The sequence below is a fragment of the Rhinolophus sinicus genome, chromosome 13, assembly GCF_057876585.1.
Source record: "Rhinolophus sinicus isolate RSI-liver-muscle chromosome 13, RSI-T2T, whole genome shotgun sequence".
NCBI lineage: Eukaryota > Metazoa > Chordata > Mammalia > Chiroptera > Rhinolophidae > Rhinolophus > Rhinolophus sinicus.
Window position 1 is genome coordinate 62,714,441 of NC_142513.1, and position 18,732 is coordinate 62,733,172.

At 55.3% G+C, this 18,732-nt stretch overlaps 2 protein-coding genes across 7 annotated transcripts in view; one reads left to right on the plus strand and one right to left on the minus strand.

The window, feature by feature from the left end:
• SKIC8 (SKI8 subunit of superkiller complex) overlaps positions 1 to 18,732 on the minus strand; it is a 32,623-nt gene that overhangs the window by 6,005 nt on the left and 7,886 nt on the right. For 2 of the 6 annotated variants that reach the window (XM_019751206.3, XM_074317456.2), the window contains exons 6-11: positions 17,638 to 17,786; positions 17,327 to 17,420; positions 16,536 to 16,629; positions 15,184 to 15,276; positions 14,660 to 14,738; positions 12,482 to 12,772 (exon numbers count right to left, since the gene is read on the minus strand). In XM_019751206.3, the coding sequence (XP_019606765.1) occupies positions 12,683 to 12,772; positions 14,660 to 14,738; positions 15,184 to 15,276; positions 16,536 to 16,629; positions 17,327 to 17,420; positions 17,638 to 17,786 (599 nt within the window). In that variant the 3' untranslated portion in view covers positions 12,482 to 12,682. Of the gene's footprint in view, positions 1 to 11,638; positions 12,438 to 12,481; positions 12,773 to 14,659; positions 14,739 to 15,183; positions 15,277 to 16,535; positions 16,630 to 17,326; positions 17,421 to 17,637; positions 17,787 to 18,732 lie in introns of those variants that run through there. The other 4 variants (XM_019751204.3, XM_019751205.3, XM_074317457.2 and 1 more) reach the window with 3 other exon arrangements.
• On the plus strand, positions 1,764 to 11,717 carry DNAJA4 (DnaJ heat shock protein family (Hsp40) member A4). The gene is made up of 7 exons (XM_019751202.3): positions 1,764 to 2,353; positions 5,804 to 5,984; positions 7,474 to 7,578; positions 8,318 to 8,545; positions 8,668 to 8,898; positions 9,711 to 9,811; positions 9,902 to 11,717. The coding sequence occupies exons 1-7, from the start codon at positions 2,222 to 2,224 to the stop codon at positions 10,115 to 10,117; spliced, it is 1,194 nt and encodes a 397-aa protein (XP_019606761.2). The 5' UTR covers positions 1,764 to 2,221; the 3' UTR covers positions 10,118 to 11,717.

The window sequence follows — 18,732 nt, forward strand, 5'->3', positions numbered from 1 at the left end:
CATACAGCTGCCAAAAGACACACTCACGGCAGCACTACAACAGCCCCTGGAAACAACCCAAATGCCCATCAACAGGACAAGGGATGCCAAACTGTGATACAGTCACACAATGGAGCACTCAACGATGAGCATGAATGAACTATTGTTAAATTCAGCAACATTGATGATTCACACCAGCTTAACGCTGAACAAAAGAAGCCAGACGCAAAAGAATACCAATTACATGACTCCATTAAGATAATGTTCACAGACGCACAACTAATCTATTTTAGAAGTCAGAATAGGCGTTCTGGAGGGGTGCGGAGTGGCTGGGAGACGGCGGAGTGGCTGGGAGACGGCACAGGGGCTGGCAGCAGTCTGATCCTGGACAGCGGGTAAAGAGGAGTGTTCCCTTTGTGGTTATTGGTGTACTTTGTACGTGTACATTATATTGCAGTGAGAAGCTTCTTTTAAAAAGTATTAATGAGCATATTACAGTGATAGGGGTCTTTTGGCGGCCATGTGATGTGAGGGACATCAGCTGGGCGTTAAAAGGCCCAGGTTCTAGCCGTTACCTGCCTGGACTAAGACGCCGTGTGACCCTGGGCGAGGGGTGAGACACTGCTTGGGTATCAGTTTCCTCACCGAAAAGTTGGGAGGGTGTGTATGTGGATTACATGATTTCTGCAGAAACTCAGAAAAATGACTGAATTGTGGCTAACCTGACTCCTTACATAAAAAAAGGAAGAATCCAGAACTTCGCTGGAACTGGAGATGCATCCTGTCTCGTCGAGTGGCTCCACTGCCAGTGGCCCAGCTGCCTGACGGCTGGAAAGAACGTGTGGGCTCTGGGAGCAGAGTCTGGGTGCCACTTTGGGAACAATCCTCGACTTAGTAGCATGAGAACCTGGGTGGGCTACTTCACCTCTCTGAGCCTCAGTTTCCTCACTGGGAAAATGCGGATGACTGTGCCCACTCTACTGGGCAACGCTGAAAACGATGTGAGAAGTGCCCAGCTGCTGGTAGGTGTGGCTGCTGTCCCTGTGCCCAGTGAGGTCCCTAAGGCAGGTGGGTCTCCCGCTGGGACCAGGCCAAAGCCCACGTCATTCTGACCCAAACTAAACAAAGAAAGAAGAGCAGAGCCATCCTTTACAGGCGGTGCAGGCACGGCTGGTGAGGGCCTCCTCCTGCCCAGGACCCTGGGGAGGCTGGGGCTTGGGGAGGGAGGAGCAGGCCAGTGTCCTGGGGGGCCTGTCTCCACTCTGCGTGTGGCCCTCCCAGTGCCTGTGGGGGTGCTGACAGCAGGTGCCAGGCGGTCCCGCCTTGTGCACGGTGCTCAGCTCTGGGCCCCGGCTGCGGACACAAAGGAGGGGTCCTGGGGAACAGGGCAGGATGCTGCCACCAAGGGACAACTGGAGAAATCGCAGAGGTGGAGGCAGTGCAGCTCAGAGACGACTAGGGCCTCGGTTTTACTAATCCAGGGGGGCTTTGTGGGGACTAGGGGGTCCCCAACCCTGACAGTGGCAGAGAATCCAAGGCCGCTTATTTTTAACGACTTTTTTCTAATCACACACGTGTGTGTATATACGTCCGTGCAAAAACAGATGGAAACACATAGCGAAGCAGAGTAAGAAAATAAACAGCTCCCGTAATTCCATGGTAAGGACATGGCAGGTGTGGAGGCCCGTCCCCGGGTCCCCAGGGCGGGCCGAGCCCTGTCCTCCCGGAGGGGGCAGCGAGGAGCCCGGGAGCGGCGGGCGGGGCGCGTCCACACCGGCGCCCGTGACCGCACAGCCGCCGCCCCCGCCGGGCCCGCGCCCCCACCGACCTCGCAAGGCCCGCGGCGGCCCGGGAGGGAGCTCCGGGGAGGCGGCGGCCGAGACGGTTCCCGAGCCCCCGCGAAGGTTCTGGACCTTTGTGGCGTCACGTCCCCGCGGAAGCGGCCGCCCGCGCCGAATAAAAACCGCCGTGGAGGCGCTGGCGCCTGAGTGCGGGCCGGGCGAGCCGGCGGGACGGACGGGACCGCGACCTAGGGGACCAGGACTGAGGGGCCAGGGCCGTGACGCCATTGTGACGTGACGCCACCGGGACGCGCCCGCGGCGTGACGTGACCGTGACGCGCCCAGGCCCGGGCCTGACGGGACGGAGACGGGACGTGAGGTGACCGGCCCCGGCGCGCGGCGGGCGGCGGAGCGCTGAGCGGTCTCCTGAGCGGCGTCGCCCGCCGGCGCCGCAGGGCAAGATGGTGAAGGAGACGCAGTACTACGATATCCTGGGGGTGAAGCCCAGTGCGCCCCCCGAGGAGATTAAGAAGGCCTACCGGAAGCTGGCGCTCAAGTACCACCCGGACAAGAACCCTGACGAGGGCGAGAAGGTGCGGCCGTCCGCCGCCGCTGGGCGGGGGGCTGGGGGCGCGGGGGCGGGGCTGGCGGGGGTCGCGGGGGAGGGGCTGGCGGGGGTCGCAGGGGGCGGGGCTGGCGGGGGTCGCGGGGGAGGGGCTGGCGGGGGTCGCAGGGGGCGGGGCTGGCGGGGGTCGCGGGGCGGGGCTGGCGGGAGGCGCGGGGGCGGGGCTGGCGGGAGGCGCGGGGGCGGGGCTGGCGGGGGTCGCGGGGGAGGGGCTGGCGAGGGTCGCAGGAGGCGGGGCTGCCGGGAGGCGCGGGGGCGGGGCTGGCGAGGGTCGCGGGGGCGGGGCTGGCGGGGGTCGCGGGGGCGGGGCTGGCGAGGGTCGCGGGGGAGGGGCTGGCGGGGGTCGCAGGGGGCGGGGCTGGCGGGAGGCGCGGGTCGCAGGAGGCGGGGCTGGCGGGGGTCGCGGGGGAGGGGCTGGCGGGGGTCGCGGGGGGCGGGGCTGGCGGGGGTCGCGGGGGCGGGGCTGCTGGGAGGCGCGGAGGCGGGGCTGGCGGGGGTCGCAGGAGGCGGGGCTGGCGAGGGTCGCGGGGGAGGGGCTGGCGGGAGGCGCGGGGGCGGGGCTGGCGAGGGTCGCAGGAGGCGGGGCTGGCGGAGGTCGCAGGAGGCGGGGCTGGCGGAGGTCGCAGGAGGCGGGGCTGGCGGGGGTCGCAGGGGGCGGGACTGGCGAGGGTCGCAGGAGGCGGGACTGGCGAGGGTCGCAGGAGGCGGGGCTGCCGGGGGCGCGGGGGCGGGGCTGCCGGGGGACGCGGCTTTCTGTGACAAATGACCCACCGCTCATCCTAACTACCAGTGATACTGAAAAATGCTCTGCGTGAGAGACCTCGGTGAATCTTTCCGCCCTGTTCACAGCCAGCGTTTGACCCCCAAGGAGGCTCAACACCCACCTGAGTAGTTCAGTTCCATAGCTGGAAGGACTGGGCACTGCCCCTTGTGAAAGCTCGTGGGCCTTCCCACAACTCCTCCCATTTCTTGCCCTTTTCTCACAAAGCTTGGTTTGGGCAAGGCGGGGCTTTTGTAGAGCAGCTGCTACCCCGCCACCTTTGAAGTCACAGGTCACCCACTTACATTCGGATGGGGGGACGCCACAAGGATCCAAATACCTGTCTGCCTTAGCAGCTTCAAGCGGCTGGGCGGCAACGGTGATGGAAGGTTTATATTTAGCCACATGTACTGACTGTGGCTGTCACAGGTTTAAAATGCTTTCCAGTTGGTCTGTTCCTCACTGGCATTCTTGCTCATCTTTATTCATGTGGCTTACTGTAGCTTTTAAAGTCACTGGCTTTGTGTGTTCTGTCGGTGAGTCATAGGTGTGCTTCCTAAATTCACTGTAGCCTATTTGGGAATCTCCTTCAAGGAGACTGCATCCAGACTTTAGAAGTCACGTTTCAGAAGGCTGGCGAAAGGCCACGGGGGAAAGCCTTCCGACCCTGCTTTCAGGTCGTCTCCTAGCACTTTCCAAGAGTCAGCTCCTGGCTGTGTGCAGACAGTTGAGGGCAGTCTGCTTTTGGTGTCCCGAGCTGTTTAAAATTGGCTTTGACCTGTACTACATTTCTGTAGGTGGCTCGGAGGCAGCCTCCTGGAAGTTTTAGCTGAGAACGAAATTAAAGGGTGTTACCTGTTTGATACCTGCACTTCCCGTTGCCATACCCACTTATGGGCCTGTGTCTAGCTGTGCAGTGCAGGTGCTACAGTGTGTTCACTAGCTGAATGAAAGGCGGTGTCAGGAGAAGAAGTACACCATAAAGAATTCCGTGGGAGGAGCAGCGAGCCTATAAAGGCACAGTTAGAGGCAAATTGTTGCAGTGAAGGGCGGTTGGGAGATCAGTGGAAACTGGACTGGAAATCAAGGGATGATAGAAACTGCTGTCAAATTCCTAAAAGAGGATTCATTCATTCATTGATTCATTCACCAGGTACCTCCTATCTGGTCTTACTGTGTGCCAGGCACACTTTGTAGACCTTTTCTTTTTTGTGAAAGTCTGTGTGTAGTTCTTTCCCACTTTATCTGTGGCAGGTGGAACTTTTTATTTTTTTCCTAAGCTTGTCACTGTATTATTTGTCTCTTCAAAAACATATTAAGCCAGTCCTTTCCCCCTTGCTCTGGGACAACTGAGACGGCTTTCAGTGTGTGTTGGTCATTGTTTTGTACGTTGTTGTCCTGTGTTGCTAAGCACTGGGCAGCCTGTGTTTGTCATCAGGTGCTCTTTCTGGAGTCGGTACTTCTCTCATCTGTGGCTGTTTTCAGTGAGATACGCAGGCAGCGGGTCAGTAAGCTTGTCCCTTTCAGAGGCAATGATAGGGGTGTATTCTTGGCTATCACCCTACCCAGCTTTTGAGATGAGTTTGGTCTCTTGGCTGATTTCATTGTAACTTTCAGTTTAAGTCCAAGTGTCTTTCAAGTATTCAGAATATCTGGTGATTGTTTCTGGTGGACCTTGTCATGAAGCATGTCTGCCTAGTCCCTGACCTACACACAGGCCCAGGAACTCTCTGGGGGCAGCTGGCCTAGTTGCTTTCTCGTCTTCCATACCAGGCACCTAATCCCGACACCTCGATTTTCCTGCGGCGAAAGTGAATGATACCTGCTTCTTTGCAGTAATGCTGTGAGAATTACCATGATTCTGATGCCTCTTTAAGACTTAATTTTTAAAATTACCCAGTTATTTGTTAGCTATTATTAGCTATCATTTATTACTTATTAGTAACTTATTAGATCTCCATCAGGGATCTGTGATGCCAGAGAAAACCTAGTATCTCTGTCGGTTTCCATTTTCATAGCACTTCTTTTCCCGTGTTTTATGGAGCCAGCCGCGTTACAGGTGTTTATGTGGACGGACATCTGTCTCACAGACTAAGCTGTGGGCCTCACAGACTCACCTCTGGAGGGTCAAGACCCTACTTCATCTGTTCAGTTCCAAATTCCCAGGATTGAGCCATTCACCTAACAGATACTACCAAGCGTCTTCCAGGGGCCAGACACCGTTGTAGGTTGGAGCAGACAGTGGTGGGCAGCGCCAGAGCTGACACTGCAGTGGGTGCGACCTCAGCAGGAGGCTGGCTGGCGGTGGCTCAAGTGCAGGAGATGGAGGCAGACAGCTTCGGGTTGGGCTTTTACTCGAGTGGAACGGGCCACCTTGGAGGGTCTGGCACGATGACCAGGCTAAAAGCTGGGGTGTGAGGACAGAAGACAGGAGGCCTCTGAGGAGGTCACTGCCAGGGTAGGCGTGATGGTGATGGGGAGAAGGGATGGATTTGGGGTATTTCAGGGCGTTCTGATTTGAGCACGTGCGTTTGCGTCCCCGTTCACCGTCGTAAACGCACTGCCCCACGGGCTTTACCTGCCTCTAACATTCTGTCATTATTTGCTTCATGGCACAACTCAAAGCTTCTTTTTAATCGCTCTCTTTTTCTTTTCAAGTTTAAGCTCATATCGCAGGCATATGAAGTGCTTTCAGATCCAAAGAAGAGGGACATTTATGACCAGGGCGGTGAGCAGGCCATCAAGGAGGGCGGCTCGGGTGGCCCCGGCTTCTCGTCCCCCATGGACATCTTTGACATGTTCTTTGGTGGAGGAGGGCGGATGGCGAGAGAGAGGAGAGGTGAGCGCTTCCCAGGACCCCCAGCAGGTGGCACAGCTGCCAGGGCTGTTATGGCTCCTAGGGTCCAGTTGTCAGTGTTTGTGATCACTGGCGTCAGCTACCGGCCTAGTGTCCAGGCTGCCTGGGACGTTAATGCACTTGGCAATTACCTGTCACCCTGCAAACACCACACAGAAAGGAGCAGAGGGAGTGGTGAGGAGGGAGGAGGAAGGTCGTGCTTGCCTCACCCTTTCTCTGTTGTTGGGGTCAGCCGAGTGTCCTAAGGGACCTAGGAGGTGCTGTCCCCTCCCGCATGCCCTCCTTCCCGTGCCTCCGGCCCTGGTCCCTGGACCTCTGTCTCCGGCTGGTACTGCTGTGTGCAGAATGGCCTCCTTTTCTCACCTGCTCAGATTTTCTGGGTGACACAATTTACCCTTCTATGTTTGACATCTTTGGAAAAGAACACACCTGCCTCTTTTCAGAATGCATTAAGATTAACAGCGTCTCCCCAGGAAGTGAATGAGGGGCTTCACCCCAAGCTGAATGGCCCCAGGCTGCTGTTCTGGGTTTGCTCTTCCTAATTTTTCTACCTCTTACCTCCTGCCAGGCTGTGAGCTGTCACCTCTGACTGTCACTAGTGGTCTCTAATAGCCCCCTTTTCCTGTTCAGTTTGCTGTTGAGAAACTGTTTGGACCTCAAAACCAGATAGCTAACACAGCTTATTACAGTCCTGGATAAAATCAGAGGCAGCAGCTCTGCGTCGGGGTTTAAGAAAGGCAGTGCGGGTCAGCATGAGGCCCCTGGATGAATACTGCTGTATTGTTCTCACATTGTAATGGACTCTGAGCTTCAGACAGCTCGGCTGTCGATTCTGTGAACAGTATGCTGAAAACCAGTGTTTATTAGGGAAGAATCCTTACCCTGTCGTCTAGGTATGTGCCTGCTCGTATAGTTGACAACGTAGATGTGATTAGACCTTGGGTATCTCTGCCTATGGGCAGCAGTGAGCGTCCTGAAGCCGCGGGTCCTGATAGGCTGGCATAGCGTCGAGCACAGACTCCCCCCAAAGACGAAAGGCCTACTGTCCCAAATGCACAGATAAGATTTAGGCAGATAAAGGGTTCCCAAGTACAGTGCATTCTGCTTGAGGAAGCGTTTCAATGAACGGTCCAGAGAATGGCTGCCAGGCACTCATCTGAGAGGAAAGGGGTATCACCGCTTTAGGTTTGCTTAGTGGTCTGTCAGATTTGTCCTTTGGAAATGAAGATGGATAGTCTTCGTGTTGACATCTATAAATGATTGAGTAACTAGCTCATCGCTAGAAAGGGTATTAGTTCTCATCATTGGCAGAGAACCAGAGGGATGGGCCAGGTGTAATGACAGCAGCACTGTCCCCACAGGGAAGGGAACGAATGACACAGGCACAGCTTTGAGTCTCTGCAGAGTGTGTCATCTGGGCAGATCGAATGCAGTATTATTAATGTTTTTTTCTCCCCATTCTTCCCCTAAGGCAAGAATGTTGTACATCAGTTATCCGTAACTCTTGAAGATTTATATAATGGAGTCACAAAGAAATTGGTCCTCCAGAAAAACGTAATTTGTGAGAAATGTGAAGGTAAAAATCAACTTTTGAATGCATCTCAAAGTTCTGATCTCTTTGATCTGGAAACAATTCTGAGTTTTGTGATTCAGAGAAAAATAATTTATCTTTTCCAGTGTGCGGGTCAGAGATTGCACATAGGTGACCTGAGGGCCAAGCTTGTTTCATTTTTTATTGTACGTTTTTTATTTGGACTGCACACTTATTTAATATGTTGGCAGTTATTTTAAAGACTTAGAAATCAAGACAGTTCAGCCAACCTGGAAGTCAGACAGTGAACGTTTAGGCTTGTAGGCCATGTGGTCTCTGTCACAACTATTCAGCTCAGTGCAAATGGAGCCACAGACAACAAATAATGGTCGTGCCTGTGTTCCAATAAAACTGTATTCACAAAGCCAGACAGTTGGTCATACTGACTGACCCTTGACTTAGCTGTAAATGTAATTAACGTAATCTTTTGAGAGTCAGCTCCACCGTGTTCCACAGTGAGCTGGCTGAGCTGGGCGCCACCCAAGGATGGGGCTGTGCTCTTGTGCCCTCGGCCACCTGTGGGCATGGCTGTTTTCCACCCTGGAGTGGAAGAAAACAGTGATGACACTGTGGTAATTTGGCTTGGCACAGCCAAAGCAGACGTTTGGGATCCCATGTGACAGCTGGCTGTCGTCTGCTTGGCTAGAGTCATGCAGACTCTGCCCCATTGCTTGTCACTGTAATGTCAGAACCGAAACCCCAGCAGCCACTGCTTCCCCCGCAGGCGTTGGTGGGAAGAAGGGGTCCGTGGAGAAGTGCCCGGTGTGCAAAGGGCGCGGGACGCAGCTGCACGTGCAGCACATCGGACCAGGCATGGTGCAGCAGATCCAGACCGTGTGCATTGAGTGCCAGGGCCAGGGCGAGCGCATCCACCCCAGGGACCGCTGCGAAGAGTGCAGTGGCGCCAAGGTGATCCACGAGAAGAAGACTGTGGAGGTGCACGTAGAGAAAGGTGAGGCTGCACACGGGCGCCCCCGGCGGCCACGCCCCCGTGCCCGGGGCCCTCTGGATGGCTTTGTAGCAATGCGGCATTAGGACAAATGGCTAATGAGACGGATGGGTGGTGGTCCGCAGGCATGAAAGACGGACAGAAGATCGTGTTCCATGGAGAAGGCGACCAGGAGCCTGAGCTGGAGCCTGGTGACGTCATCATCGTGCTGGACCAGAAGGACCACAGCGTCTTCCAGAGACGAGGCCACGACATCATCATGAAAATGAAAATCCAGCTTTCTGAAGCCCTGTGTGGCTTCAAAAAGACGATAAAAACCCTGGACGACCGAATCCTTGTCATTACGTCCAAATCAGGTAGTTTCAAATGTGCGCTCCGCTGGAGTAGCCGGTGTTTGGCATAAGGCTGGCCCTCCGCCTGCTTCCACATGTAAGGCTGACGAATCGGTCTTCTCTAAGTTTAAGGTCATCACTGATGACTTGAAAAATAAGTTTTCATTCTCCTAGGGAAAAAATCCAGAGTCGGGGGAAGAGTCTGAAATTCTAACTGGAAACTGCCAACTTAAATTCTAAACAAATTAATTTTTGAATGATGAGAAAACACAGCCAATAGTAGGTGGTGTTTTCCTATCAAGTGGCCATCTGTGCTGATTCTGTTATGGTGACGTGCAAGGGAGCTTTAAGAATAGCGTTTTCCTGAAAAAAGAGCTTGGCGGCCAGCCCCTCCCGGGAGGCGTGCAGAGAACTGCCACGGGCTGCGGGCAGCCGCCTGAGTGACCCACAGGGGCAGGCACTCAGCCTGCTGGCTCGTGTACACGTGCCAGGCTCCCAGCGCCCAGGAGGGTGAGCCATGTGGCCAGCAGGGCGCCTGCCTACAAGGGGCGGAAGGGACGGCAGGCACATGGGAAAAGGGCGGAGGCCCAGGCTAGGACCTGGACTGGAAGCCCTCAGAACAGCACTTAAGATCAATCGTCCACATCAAATAATGTCTGGACGGGTGTGGGGCCAAGCCACCAGGGACCCTCGACCCCCTCGCTGGCTATGAGAAATGCTGCTCTGGTCCCCTCACTGGCCACAGTGGGCACCTGAGGATTAGGGGAGGGGGTGGGACAGACCCCTTCAGGTCGCCCTCCATCTTCCGTTTCGTAATGACACCTTTTCTGCGGCAGGCGAGGTGATCAAGCATGGGGACCTGAAATGCGTGCGTAACGAAGGAATGCCCATCTACAAAGCACCCCTGGAGAGAGGGGTTCTGGTCATCCAGTTCTTGGTAGGTGCATGGGCTCCGTCCTCCTGGGACTGACTCATGCCCGCACTGGGGAGGGAGAAAACAACTGCTCTCTCCCACTTCGCCCTACAGGTCGTCTTTCCGGAAAAACACTGGCTTCCTCAAGACAAGCTTCCTCAGCTGGAGGCGCTACTCCCTCCTCGGCAAGAAGTGAGGGTCACCGACGACATGGAGCAGGCAGAGCTGACGGAGTTCAGCCCCAGCGATCAGAGCTGGCGCCAGCACAGGGAGGCCTACGAGGAGGATGACGACGGGCCCCGGGCGGGGGTGCAGTGCCAGACGGCCTGAGGCAGGCGGCCCGGCCGGTCGGGCACACGAGGGATGTAACGTTGGCACAATGAAAGTGGCATCGCTTTAATGGCCTGTCTGGGTGTCCTGTGTGTGGTCAGCACCTTTAATTGCTGAGCGTCTTTTTGGTTTTTCTTTTGGTTGTAACTTAAGTTATAGTTTAATTTATATTTAAATGTCTTAAGTGTAAATCACCTCTAGTCTGCATATGGAATCTGTATTTACATTCTCCAGATACTGGGGAGGGGCGGGTGACCGCGCTGATGCTTTGCGCTTTAGTGGCTTTGCCATAACTCAGTCCCACCCGTCAAGCACACCAGCCCCCGGCAAACCTCCAGCCGCCGCATGGGAGTGCTGGCCCATCCGTGGGCCTGGCCTTCTCCCCACCTCCGTCTACGCTAGAGACACTGAGGGCACGGTCTCAGGGCTGCCATTGGGGCATTTCGGAGTCTACAGTCTCGTTATCCTCCAGAATAAAAGCACATCTGTGGACTGGACTCGGCTCCAGTGCCTGCCGGCGCTGCCGGGCTGCCGGGCCAATGTGGTTCTTACTGTTCTGTGTCCGAGTGGCTGCAATGGAGCGAGTGTGTCTGATCACCTCTCATGGAAGCTTCCGGGACCTTCCACGCCTCGTGGTGAGGACCGACCCGTGTGTTAAATGAAACGCTGATAGAACTCTTTGCCTGTGTCCCCTGCACCTCGTTCTTTGTGGTTTTAATGATTTGCTGTTGACAACTTTCACAGTGCTTTCCCACCAAAGTGCTTACTTGTAAAGAAAACTACACCTTCTGTGTTCCCAGCAGCCTCAGTGGCAACAGAAGCCATGGCAGAACGCTGGTAGCTTGTCCCCGCAGCACAGCCCGCCTCCTGGATGACTCGAGAGGCAAAGGATGCCTATTTTCCACCTCCCAGACCCAGCTCCCTTGCAAAGGTCCCCTCAGCACACAGCCACACACAAGAGCTTCCTGGTCATGGTGACGTTCCACTGAGGACGGCACTGACCCAGCCCCACTGTGGGCTGCAGCCTGGGTGGAAGTGACGGAGGGATGCTGGCCGCTACCTTACTCCTGGCAGGTGGGCCACTACTTAAACTTAGGGCTGCCCCAACCTCCCGCCATCACCGCTCCTTTCCTTCCCACAACAGGCATGAAGAAAAACTACCTTCTAAGCTGCAGGGTTAAAGCAAGGCCACTTGGTTATACAGCCCCTGCGAGGGCCACTCAGACCAGGGACGTCCCCTAGGAGGTGAAAGGGCACATGAGACTCACAACAGGCGGGGGGAGCATAGTTTGCTCACCATAGGCCGAGAAGAGCCCCCCTGTGCCGCTGTGACCACTGCTCAGGACACACATGAAACCTGTCCTTCCAGCGAAGGCTATGTACACATCAGTTTATAACTGGACCACAAGCGCAGGGCGTTCTGCTGCTGTGCTGTGGCTTCTAATACACTGTTGCTGGACAACTGCTAGTGGATGACGGGGCAAAATGCTGTCCAGCTCCTCGTCATGGAGATGGAATGGGGAAGGTGTTGCTTTCAATTTATTCCACCTGTATGTACACTTGTCACTTCAAAATTAAAGTTGAGCTGGTATTACACAAATGCCTTTGGGTTTTCATTTTCTGGAGCTCAGGTGAACAGTGCTGGGTGCCAGCTTGCCTCGCACCGGTTGTTTTAATTGTGGGATAAATGCGGGGTGCATTTATCCCCCGAGTGGAAGCTCCGTGAGTGGGAGGAAGTTCCCACTTGGGGGACAGATGAACCCCGCAGGCAGTGGTGACTGCTGTGAAGAACGAGTGACGGGAGGGTGGCAGGCAGCAGGGAGGAGACCTGAGGTCGGAGGGGGCACATTCCAGCAGAAGGAGTGGCAAGGGCGGTGTGGGGACAGGCGGGTGAGTAGGGCACACACCTGACCTGCAGGCCCCTGAAGCTGTGACCAGGAAGAAGGCGCTCAGCGTGCTACATCTTTCCCATCCACATGCAGACCCGGTTGAGGAGCGGGCGCTCTGGGGTGACAGGCAGGGCTGCAGTCGACCAGAGCGGGCTCGAGCCCACACACGGGCAAGGAACTATGTCCGCCAGCAGCCGGCTTCTCTACAATCAACAGGGTCAGAGTGTGGCACTGAAGGCTGCCCAGACGGGAGGGGCGGCAGGAGGCTGCTGCCAGTCAAATGCTGTGTCCTCTAGGACCCCACTCGGACCTCCGGTGTCACAGCTCCACATGACAGCCCCAGAATCCCAGGATGAGCCTGTATTTCTGAGCTGGAAAGTCCAATAGGTGGCAGACCACACCGCACATAATGACGCCACTTCCTCTCACTGCTGTGCCCGTAACGGGGCAGATGGGAAAGAAGTGTGGTCAAGAATTGGTGTTTGCGTTAAGAACACTTTATGTTAAAGTGCGAACAGCATTTCCAATAAAACATGAAAAGATTTATACTGTATCTACAAAATGTAACTTTTTGCTACAATAAATGCTGTATTTCTCTTAAACAAACTAGAAAAGTAAGGAATGTCACATTCAGCCTATACATTCTGTCTGCAGCATTAGCCTGGGAGGCTGATGTCTAAACCGGACAATCATAGATATGAATTTCCTGGTCATCTCCGACAGACACAATTTTTGAGCCATTTCCATTGTATTTTACTCCCCACACCTATAAAGAGAAAAAAAATGTTCTACTAACGCCTTTCTTCCTTATGCACAAACATTCTTACTCTAGTCTCATTACACTGACTAGAAAACCACCGCGGTGGATGAGGGTGTCCTCATGCTTGCTGAACCAGTGACGAGGCCTTTCTTTAACCAGGCATCTTCCGTTATTGCTCAATTATCACTCCCCTCACCTCCCAAACGCCCCACAAAACTTCATTTCTAAACACAACTTGAGATCCCCACACACCGTCAAGGACTCAGAATCCAGGGGCTGACCTAATGCCATGAAGAGGGAGCCCACAGGGACCGGCGTGGGTGGTCGTGTCTCCAGGAAGAAAAGCCCCCCAGCACCCGAGGTCGGTCCTACAGGGGTGCCTGCACACGCGAGGCGCTCCCCACCTCAGTCCTGTGCCCACCCCCACGGGCTGTGCAGCCGGCCTGGCCCCAGGAGCCAGACGACTTGGCATCGTGGGTCACTGGCTTGATCGGCTGTGAGTTGAGTGAGCAGACTCACACCTCCCCAGACAGACTAATGTGGCTGGCGTTTCATGAGGTCAGCCTGTCACCCTGACCGCCCTGACCTCAGCATTGTGACTGGGCCAGGTGATGGCCTCATGTCCACCCAAATCCCTTCCTGAGACAGCACCGCGCACTGACCGCCACACACGAGACAACACAGCCAGCCAGGACTTCCAAAGGAGTAGAACGTCAAGATTAAATCCTCTCAGCTTTGCTGGCAATGCTTTGAGATGAAGTGTAAAAATCATGAATGATTATGTCAGTTAACCTTAACGGCTTTCTGAAGGGAAATCTGTGGGACAAAAACACTTAGGGCCAGCCCGTTGGCTCAGGTAGTTGGAGCCCGTGCTCCTAACACCGAGGTCGCCGGTTCGAGTCCCCCATGGGCCAGTGAGCTGCACCCTCTACAGCTAAGACTGTGAACAACAGCTCTCCCTGGAGATGGGCTGCGGTGAGCAGCCAGAGGTCGGTGTGGGCTGCCATGAGCTGCCGCTGGCTATCGTGTCCTGCCATGAGTGGCCGGCAGCCAGTGTGAGTGGCCGGCAGCCGGCGAGAGCTGCCGTGAGCAGCCAACCGATGAATGGCGACCGACTGCCTCAGCCGGGGGAGCACAAGGCTCCTAATACCAGCATGGGCCAGGGAGCTGTGTCCTACACAACTAGACAGAAACAACGGCTTGAACCGGAGTGGGGAGGGGGTGGAGGTGGAAGAAGTGGGGAAAAAAATAAAAACACTTAAAATACAGTAAAAGCCAATTCTGCACTGACTGCCATGGGTACTCATTTTGATGGTGACTTGTCCCCGAGACCCTTGCTGCTACTCCAAGTGGCCGACACAGTGGCACCGGCTTCAGCAGGAGCTGTCCCTCCCCGACTACTGAATGACCCCTGCATTTCCTCCCGACGCCCAGGGGCTCTGTGCAGTCACGTTGGCAAAGGTGGTCTCCTGTGACAACAGTCTCCTTTCCTAACCTAAAGACCCAAACAAACGTTACCAAGATCACAAAAGCTAAACAAGCTGTAAGAATGTCTGTCTTCAAGGATTAAAAAAAAAAAAAAAAAAATCACATAATTTCCCTGGCCAGCTCCCAAGGTGACAAGGTGACAAGGGATGACTGTTTAAGCAACGGAAGCGCCTCAGGAGGAAGGTCTGCCTAAGCCAGGGTGGCCAGGCTGCAGCCAGAAAAGCGCCCCAGGCACCGGCGTGGCATTCAGGAGCGGCTGCCCCAGGGGTTCTGGCCTCCGCACCGCAGACAGCGCAGGAACCCACTGCACCGACGCCTGCATCCGAGCAGTAGGAACGTGTGGCCCATGGTCAGACAGCGCTGGCAGCACACAGAGCAAGAGCTGAAGTGTTAGTGACACCATACCTGGTCCTGGTGATCAAAGAAGGTGTGAACACACGTCCTCGTTCCAACATCCCAGACTTTTACACTTTTGTCAGACGAACTAGTAAAAAAGAGAACATGTGTACCAGAAAACAGTTTTTCAGACTGCTCTGAATTTGGACGGACTAAAAATCCCACTCCTTCCCTCAGCTACACTCTGTCTGTGTGCACGTGGGAGGTGGCCAGGGTGCTGGCTCACTGGGTGGTGTCCTCCTCACAGAGCAGCCATGTCCCTCAAACTGTGACCTGCCTGGCCGTCACAGTAAGTCTTCTCACCAGGAGTCCAACACACCTTCAGTAACTGTACGTGGAAGCCTAGGTTTATAAGGAAAACTAAGAGCTGAACTGTTCAAAAGAAACCACCTTTATTCCAGCTAAAGACAACTAACTACACAACTTAACAAACACTGCAGAAAACAACGGCTACCTGAATAAAAAAGGGTGACAGCATGTCCACATTTTAAGGCACTGCACACATTTTAGACAATGCTAAGAGTCGTAAGTACCTGGAAACAAAGTGAGTGTCGTCAGGACAAAATGCCACGTTCAGCACCCAGGATGCGTGGCCACTCAGCGTGCCAGCCAGGTTGGCGTGTTGCCTGGAAGGGGAAAGTGTCAAACAAAATGGATGTCAACTTTTGGGATAAGTCACAGAAGTGGAAGGCATGTTATTAACTCTGCCCTTTAATTGGACCACATCCGCTGCGCTTACGGTGACAGTGTTAGTGTATCAAAAATCCCCTTTCGACGAGGGAGTATTGCCCACCGCAGAAACAAAATCACACAGCGGCATTAACGAAAAGCCAAGAATAAGGTCCAAGACAAGCAGAGAGCTTAGAGGCTCAGACAGGAGCCGCCCTCGGAGGCGTTTTTAACCTAACAAGAAGAGCACAAGTCTATTTGCACTTTCTGAAAGTCAAATCGCCTCTGGCAGGAGAGCACCCGAGACGTGACTGTGCTCGGCAGTGTCCCCTCTGCAAACAGACCCCAGCAGGTAGGCGGCAGCCTCCGTGGGAAGCAGTGGGGCCACGAGGAGGCGGTGAGTCCAGGATCTTCCCTGGGCATCTCCAACTGGGCCTGCACCCCACGTCTGCACTGTGGGGACGCTCACCCACGTGCCAGGTGGCGGGCCGGCGGGAGGATGGATGGAACTGCCGCTGTTCCGCCGGCTCCGTCCCGACAAGCACGGCCTGAGAGGCGCCACCCATCTGGGCCTGGACACCCTCGTCCAGCTCTCACTCCAGTTCTAATGCCACACCAACCGGACAACCCTCTGTCCTCCAAAACCCGCCAGAAGCCGGCTAGAAGGAGCAGTGTCCTGACTCCTGAGTTCACACTCCCGAAAAACTCACAGGCCCACAAAAGGACATGAACACAATGGTCACAGCTGTGCCACCTGCACCTGATGGACTAGAAGGCCACGCTCGGAAGCTGGGGAGCAGGGGCAGCTGATTGCAGCGCTGAGTCAAAGCATCGAGGACATACATCTAACACCTTACTGGGGAAGATGGGGACACAGGCTATGACCAAGGGGAACCGCAGTGAAGAGAATGACTGCCTCGCAACAACACCTGCGCCCCAACCAACAAAAGGGCTCCTCGTCCCGACACGCAGCGACCAGGGCAGGAGCTCATGTCCTCTCCACACTACTTACCACCCAAAGGCAGCCAGAGCCAGGGGCCCGAGACAGGATGCCTGAGAAGGAGCAGCACGGACGTGACCCTAGCAGGCAGGCCCCGTGCGTCTCCCCGCACGACAGTGCTCAACGACGGAGGCGGGACCGGGAGACGAGTCCCTGGCGGCCCCGAGCCGCCTTTAACAGAACGGGCACAGGTGCTGAGCCTCAGCGGCAACTTACACGTCATAGATCTTGATGTAGCCGTCATCTGAAGCGGTGACGAGGAGCTGCGAATCCGGGGAAAAGGTCAGGGAGCGAATGGGCATAGCGTGGCCTGGAATGCACAAAGGCCCTTGTGAATCTGGAGAAGAGCTGTCTCCGTGCGCTCACCTGGCTCCCCACTGACTACGTCCCTTTTAGTGATGCTGAGTCGCACTGCCCACGCGCTTCACTCACAGGGTCCTGATGTTCTAGAAACACCCACATAACGCAGGCCCCTCCTCCTGGAGCTACTTTTCCTTGGTTCCCTTCCCTCACCAGTTGGACCTCAACACACACCACTTAGAAAATATTCCTCTGCTGAGACTTGGGCAGCACGCAGACGCACGCTGCTTCTGCCTGTAAGGCCAATCAAGCCAGACACGGCGGCTACCAACCCTCTGCGCAGGTAGAGGGGACGCCGAGGAGGTTGTGTGTTCTCGTGAGAGCGTGAGAACACACTGCAGCCCCGTCCACCCCCCTCGGCTTCCCACCCACCACCAAGGAGCAGCTTTCTGATCAGAGAGCTTGCCAGGACCACCCACGACGGAGACGAGGCACTCGTCCAGCCAGGGCACTAGCACTTCCCATGGGAAGAGAACTCCTAGGTCCAGATCACAGCCACAGTGAGGAAAGTGCCCCCGGAGGCTCTTCAGGGCACCGAGACCGGTAACCTGCAAACCTGAGGCTCACTGGCCACGCAGCAGCACTTGAATGAAAGTAACTCCGCCTGTGTGACCTGCTTGCACACTCGACAGAGCGGGGAGCCCTACCTTCCAGTGTGTGCAGAAGCTTCCCAGTCGCAATATCAAAAATATTGATGATTCCATCTATGGCTCCGCTGGCCAGATACTTCCCATCAGGACTCTGTGCAGAGAACAGGTGGAGAAGGCGTGGGCCCCGTTCGGCCGGCTCCAGCAAACACAAGCCAGGCTCTGTGGGCTGCAGGTCGCCCTGGCTGGCTGGCAACCCCCCGGCGCCACAGCCGCTGCCTGACAAGGCCCGGACAGAACGTGCACCAAGGACTACAACAGGCTGGGAGAGGGGACGGAGAGGCAGAGAGAGAAGAGCAATGTTTCCTTACATATGCAATACTAAGAATGAATTTTCCTCGCGTGTCCAGAGAATATTCCTTTTTCCCGCTTTCCACACCAAAAATGTTCACTTTCCCCACGTGAGTTCCTGTGGCCAGATACTGGGAATCGGGAGAAAAGGCCAAAGTCCAGGCATCCACTGAACAGAAAAAAAAAGGGAGAAAAATACAATGAAGAAACGATGTGACCTTAATTTAAAACACTTTCAGTGGCTTGTGCCACTGAAACACTGGTGGGGGGCTGGCTGATTAGCTCAGTTGGTTAGAGCACGGTGCTCTTAACAACAAGGTTGCCGGTTCGATCCCCGCTTGGGCCACTGTGAGCTGCGCCCTCCACAACTAAACTGAAACAACTACTTGACTTGGAGCTGATGGGTCCTGGAAAAATACACTGAAAACAAGTAAAAGTTTAAAACAAAACAAAACAAACACTGGTGGGAACATAAAATGTTATAGCCACTTTGCAAAACAGTTTGACAGTTTCTTAAACGAAAACAAACTTACTGTAACACCTGGCAATTCTACTCCCAGGTATCTACCCAAGAGAAATGGAAACAGGTCCATGCAAAGATCTGTCCACAAATGTTCAGGCAGCTTTACTCGCCAGAGCCCCAAACAGGAAGCACGCAGAGTCCATCAACTGGTGACTGGACAGACAAAACACGGCAGTGCTCACGGGAGTACTGCCCAGCCCTGAAGGAGCCGCGCCCGGGCCCGGGCTGTGACACGGAGGAGCCAAACGCGGCATGCTCAGCAAACAGCGAACGTGTGCGAGGCAACACCATTCCATTCACAGAAAGCTCAGAAAGGCAAACGCAGAGACAAAAGTAGGTCAGCGGCTGCCTGAGGCTGAGGGTGGGAGCACGGATGGACTATAAACGGGCATGAGGGGACTTTTGGGGTACAGAGTGTTCTACAACTGAACTGGAGTGATGGACCACTGCCGGCATCTTAGCATTTCTTTTCTGGGCTACACGGCAGCTGTTCAGAGGCAATCCCAGAGAGCTTTGGGAGCGTGAGGCCCAGGGATAACCTAGCTGCCCACTGCCCGTCCGTGCCCACTCTCACACGGGACAGGCCCTCAGT

Bases quoted from the DNA above. Each gene is read 5' to 3' on its own strand.
- DNAJA4 (XM_019751202.3), top strand. From the start codon at position 2,222: ATGGTGAAGGAGACGCAGTACTACGATATCCTGGGGGTGAAGCCCAGT. The intron at 7,579-8,317 runs GTAAAAATCAAC...CTTCCCCCGCAG, and splicing joins AATTTGTGAGAAATGTGAAG to GCGTTGGTGGGAAGAAGGGG. The intron at 8,899-9,710 runs GTAGTTTCAAAT...TTTCTGCGGCAG, and splicing joins TGTCATTACGTCCAAATCAG to GCGAGGTGATCAAGCATGGG.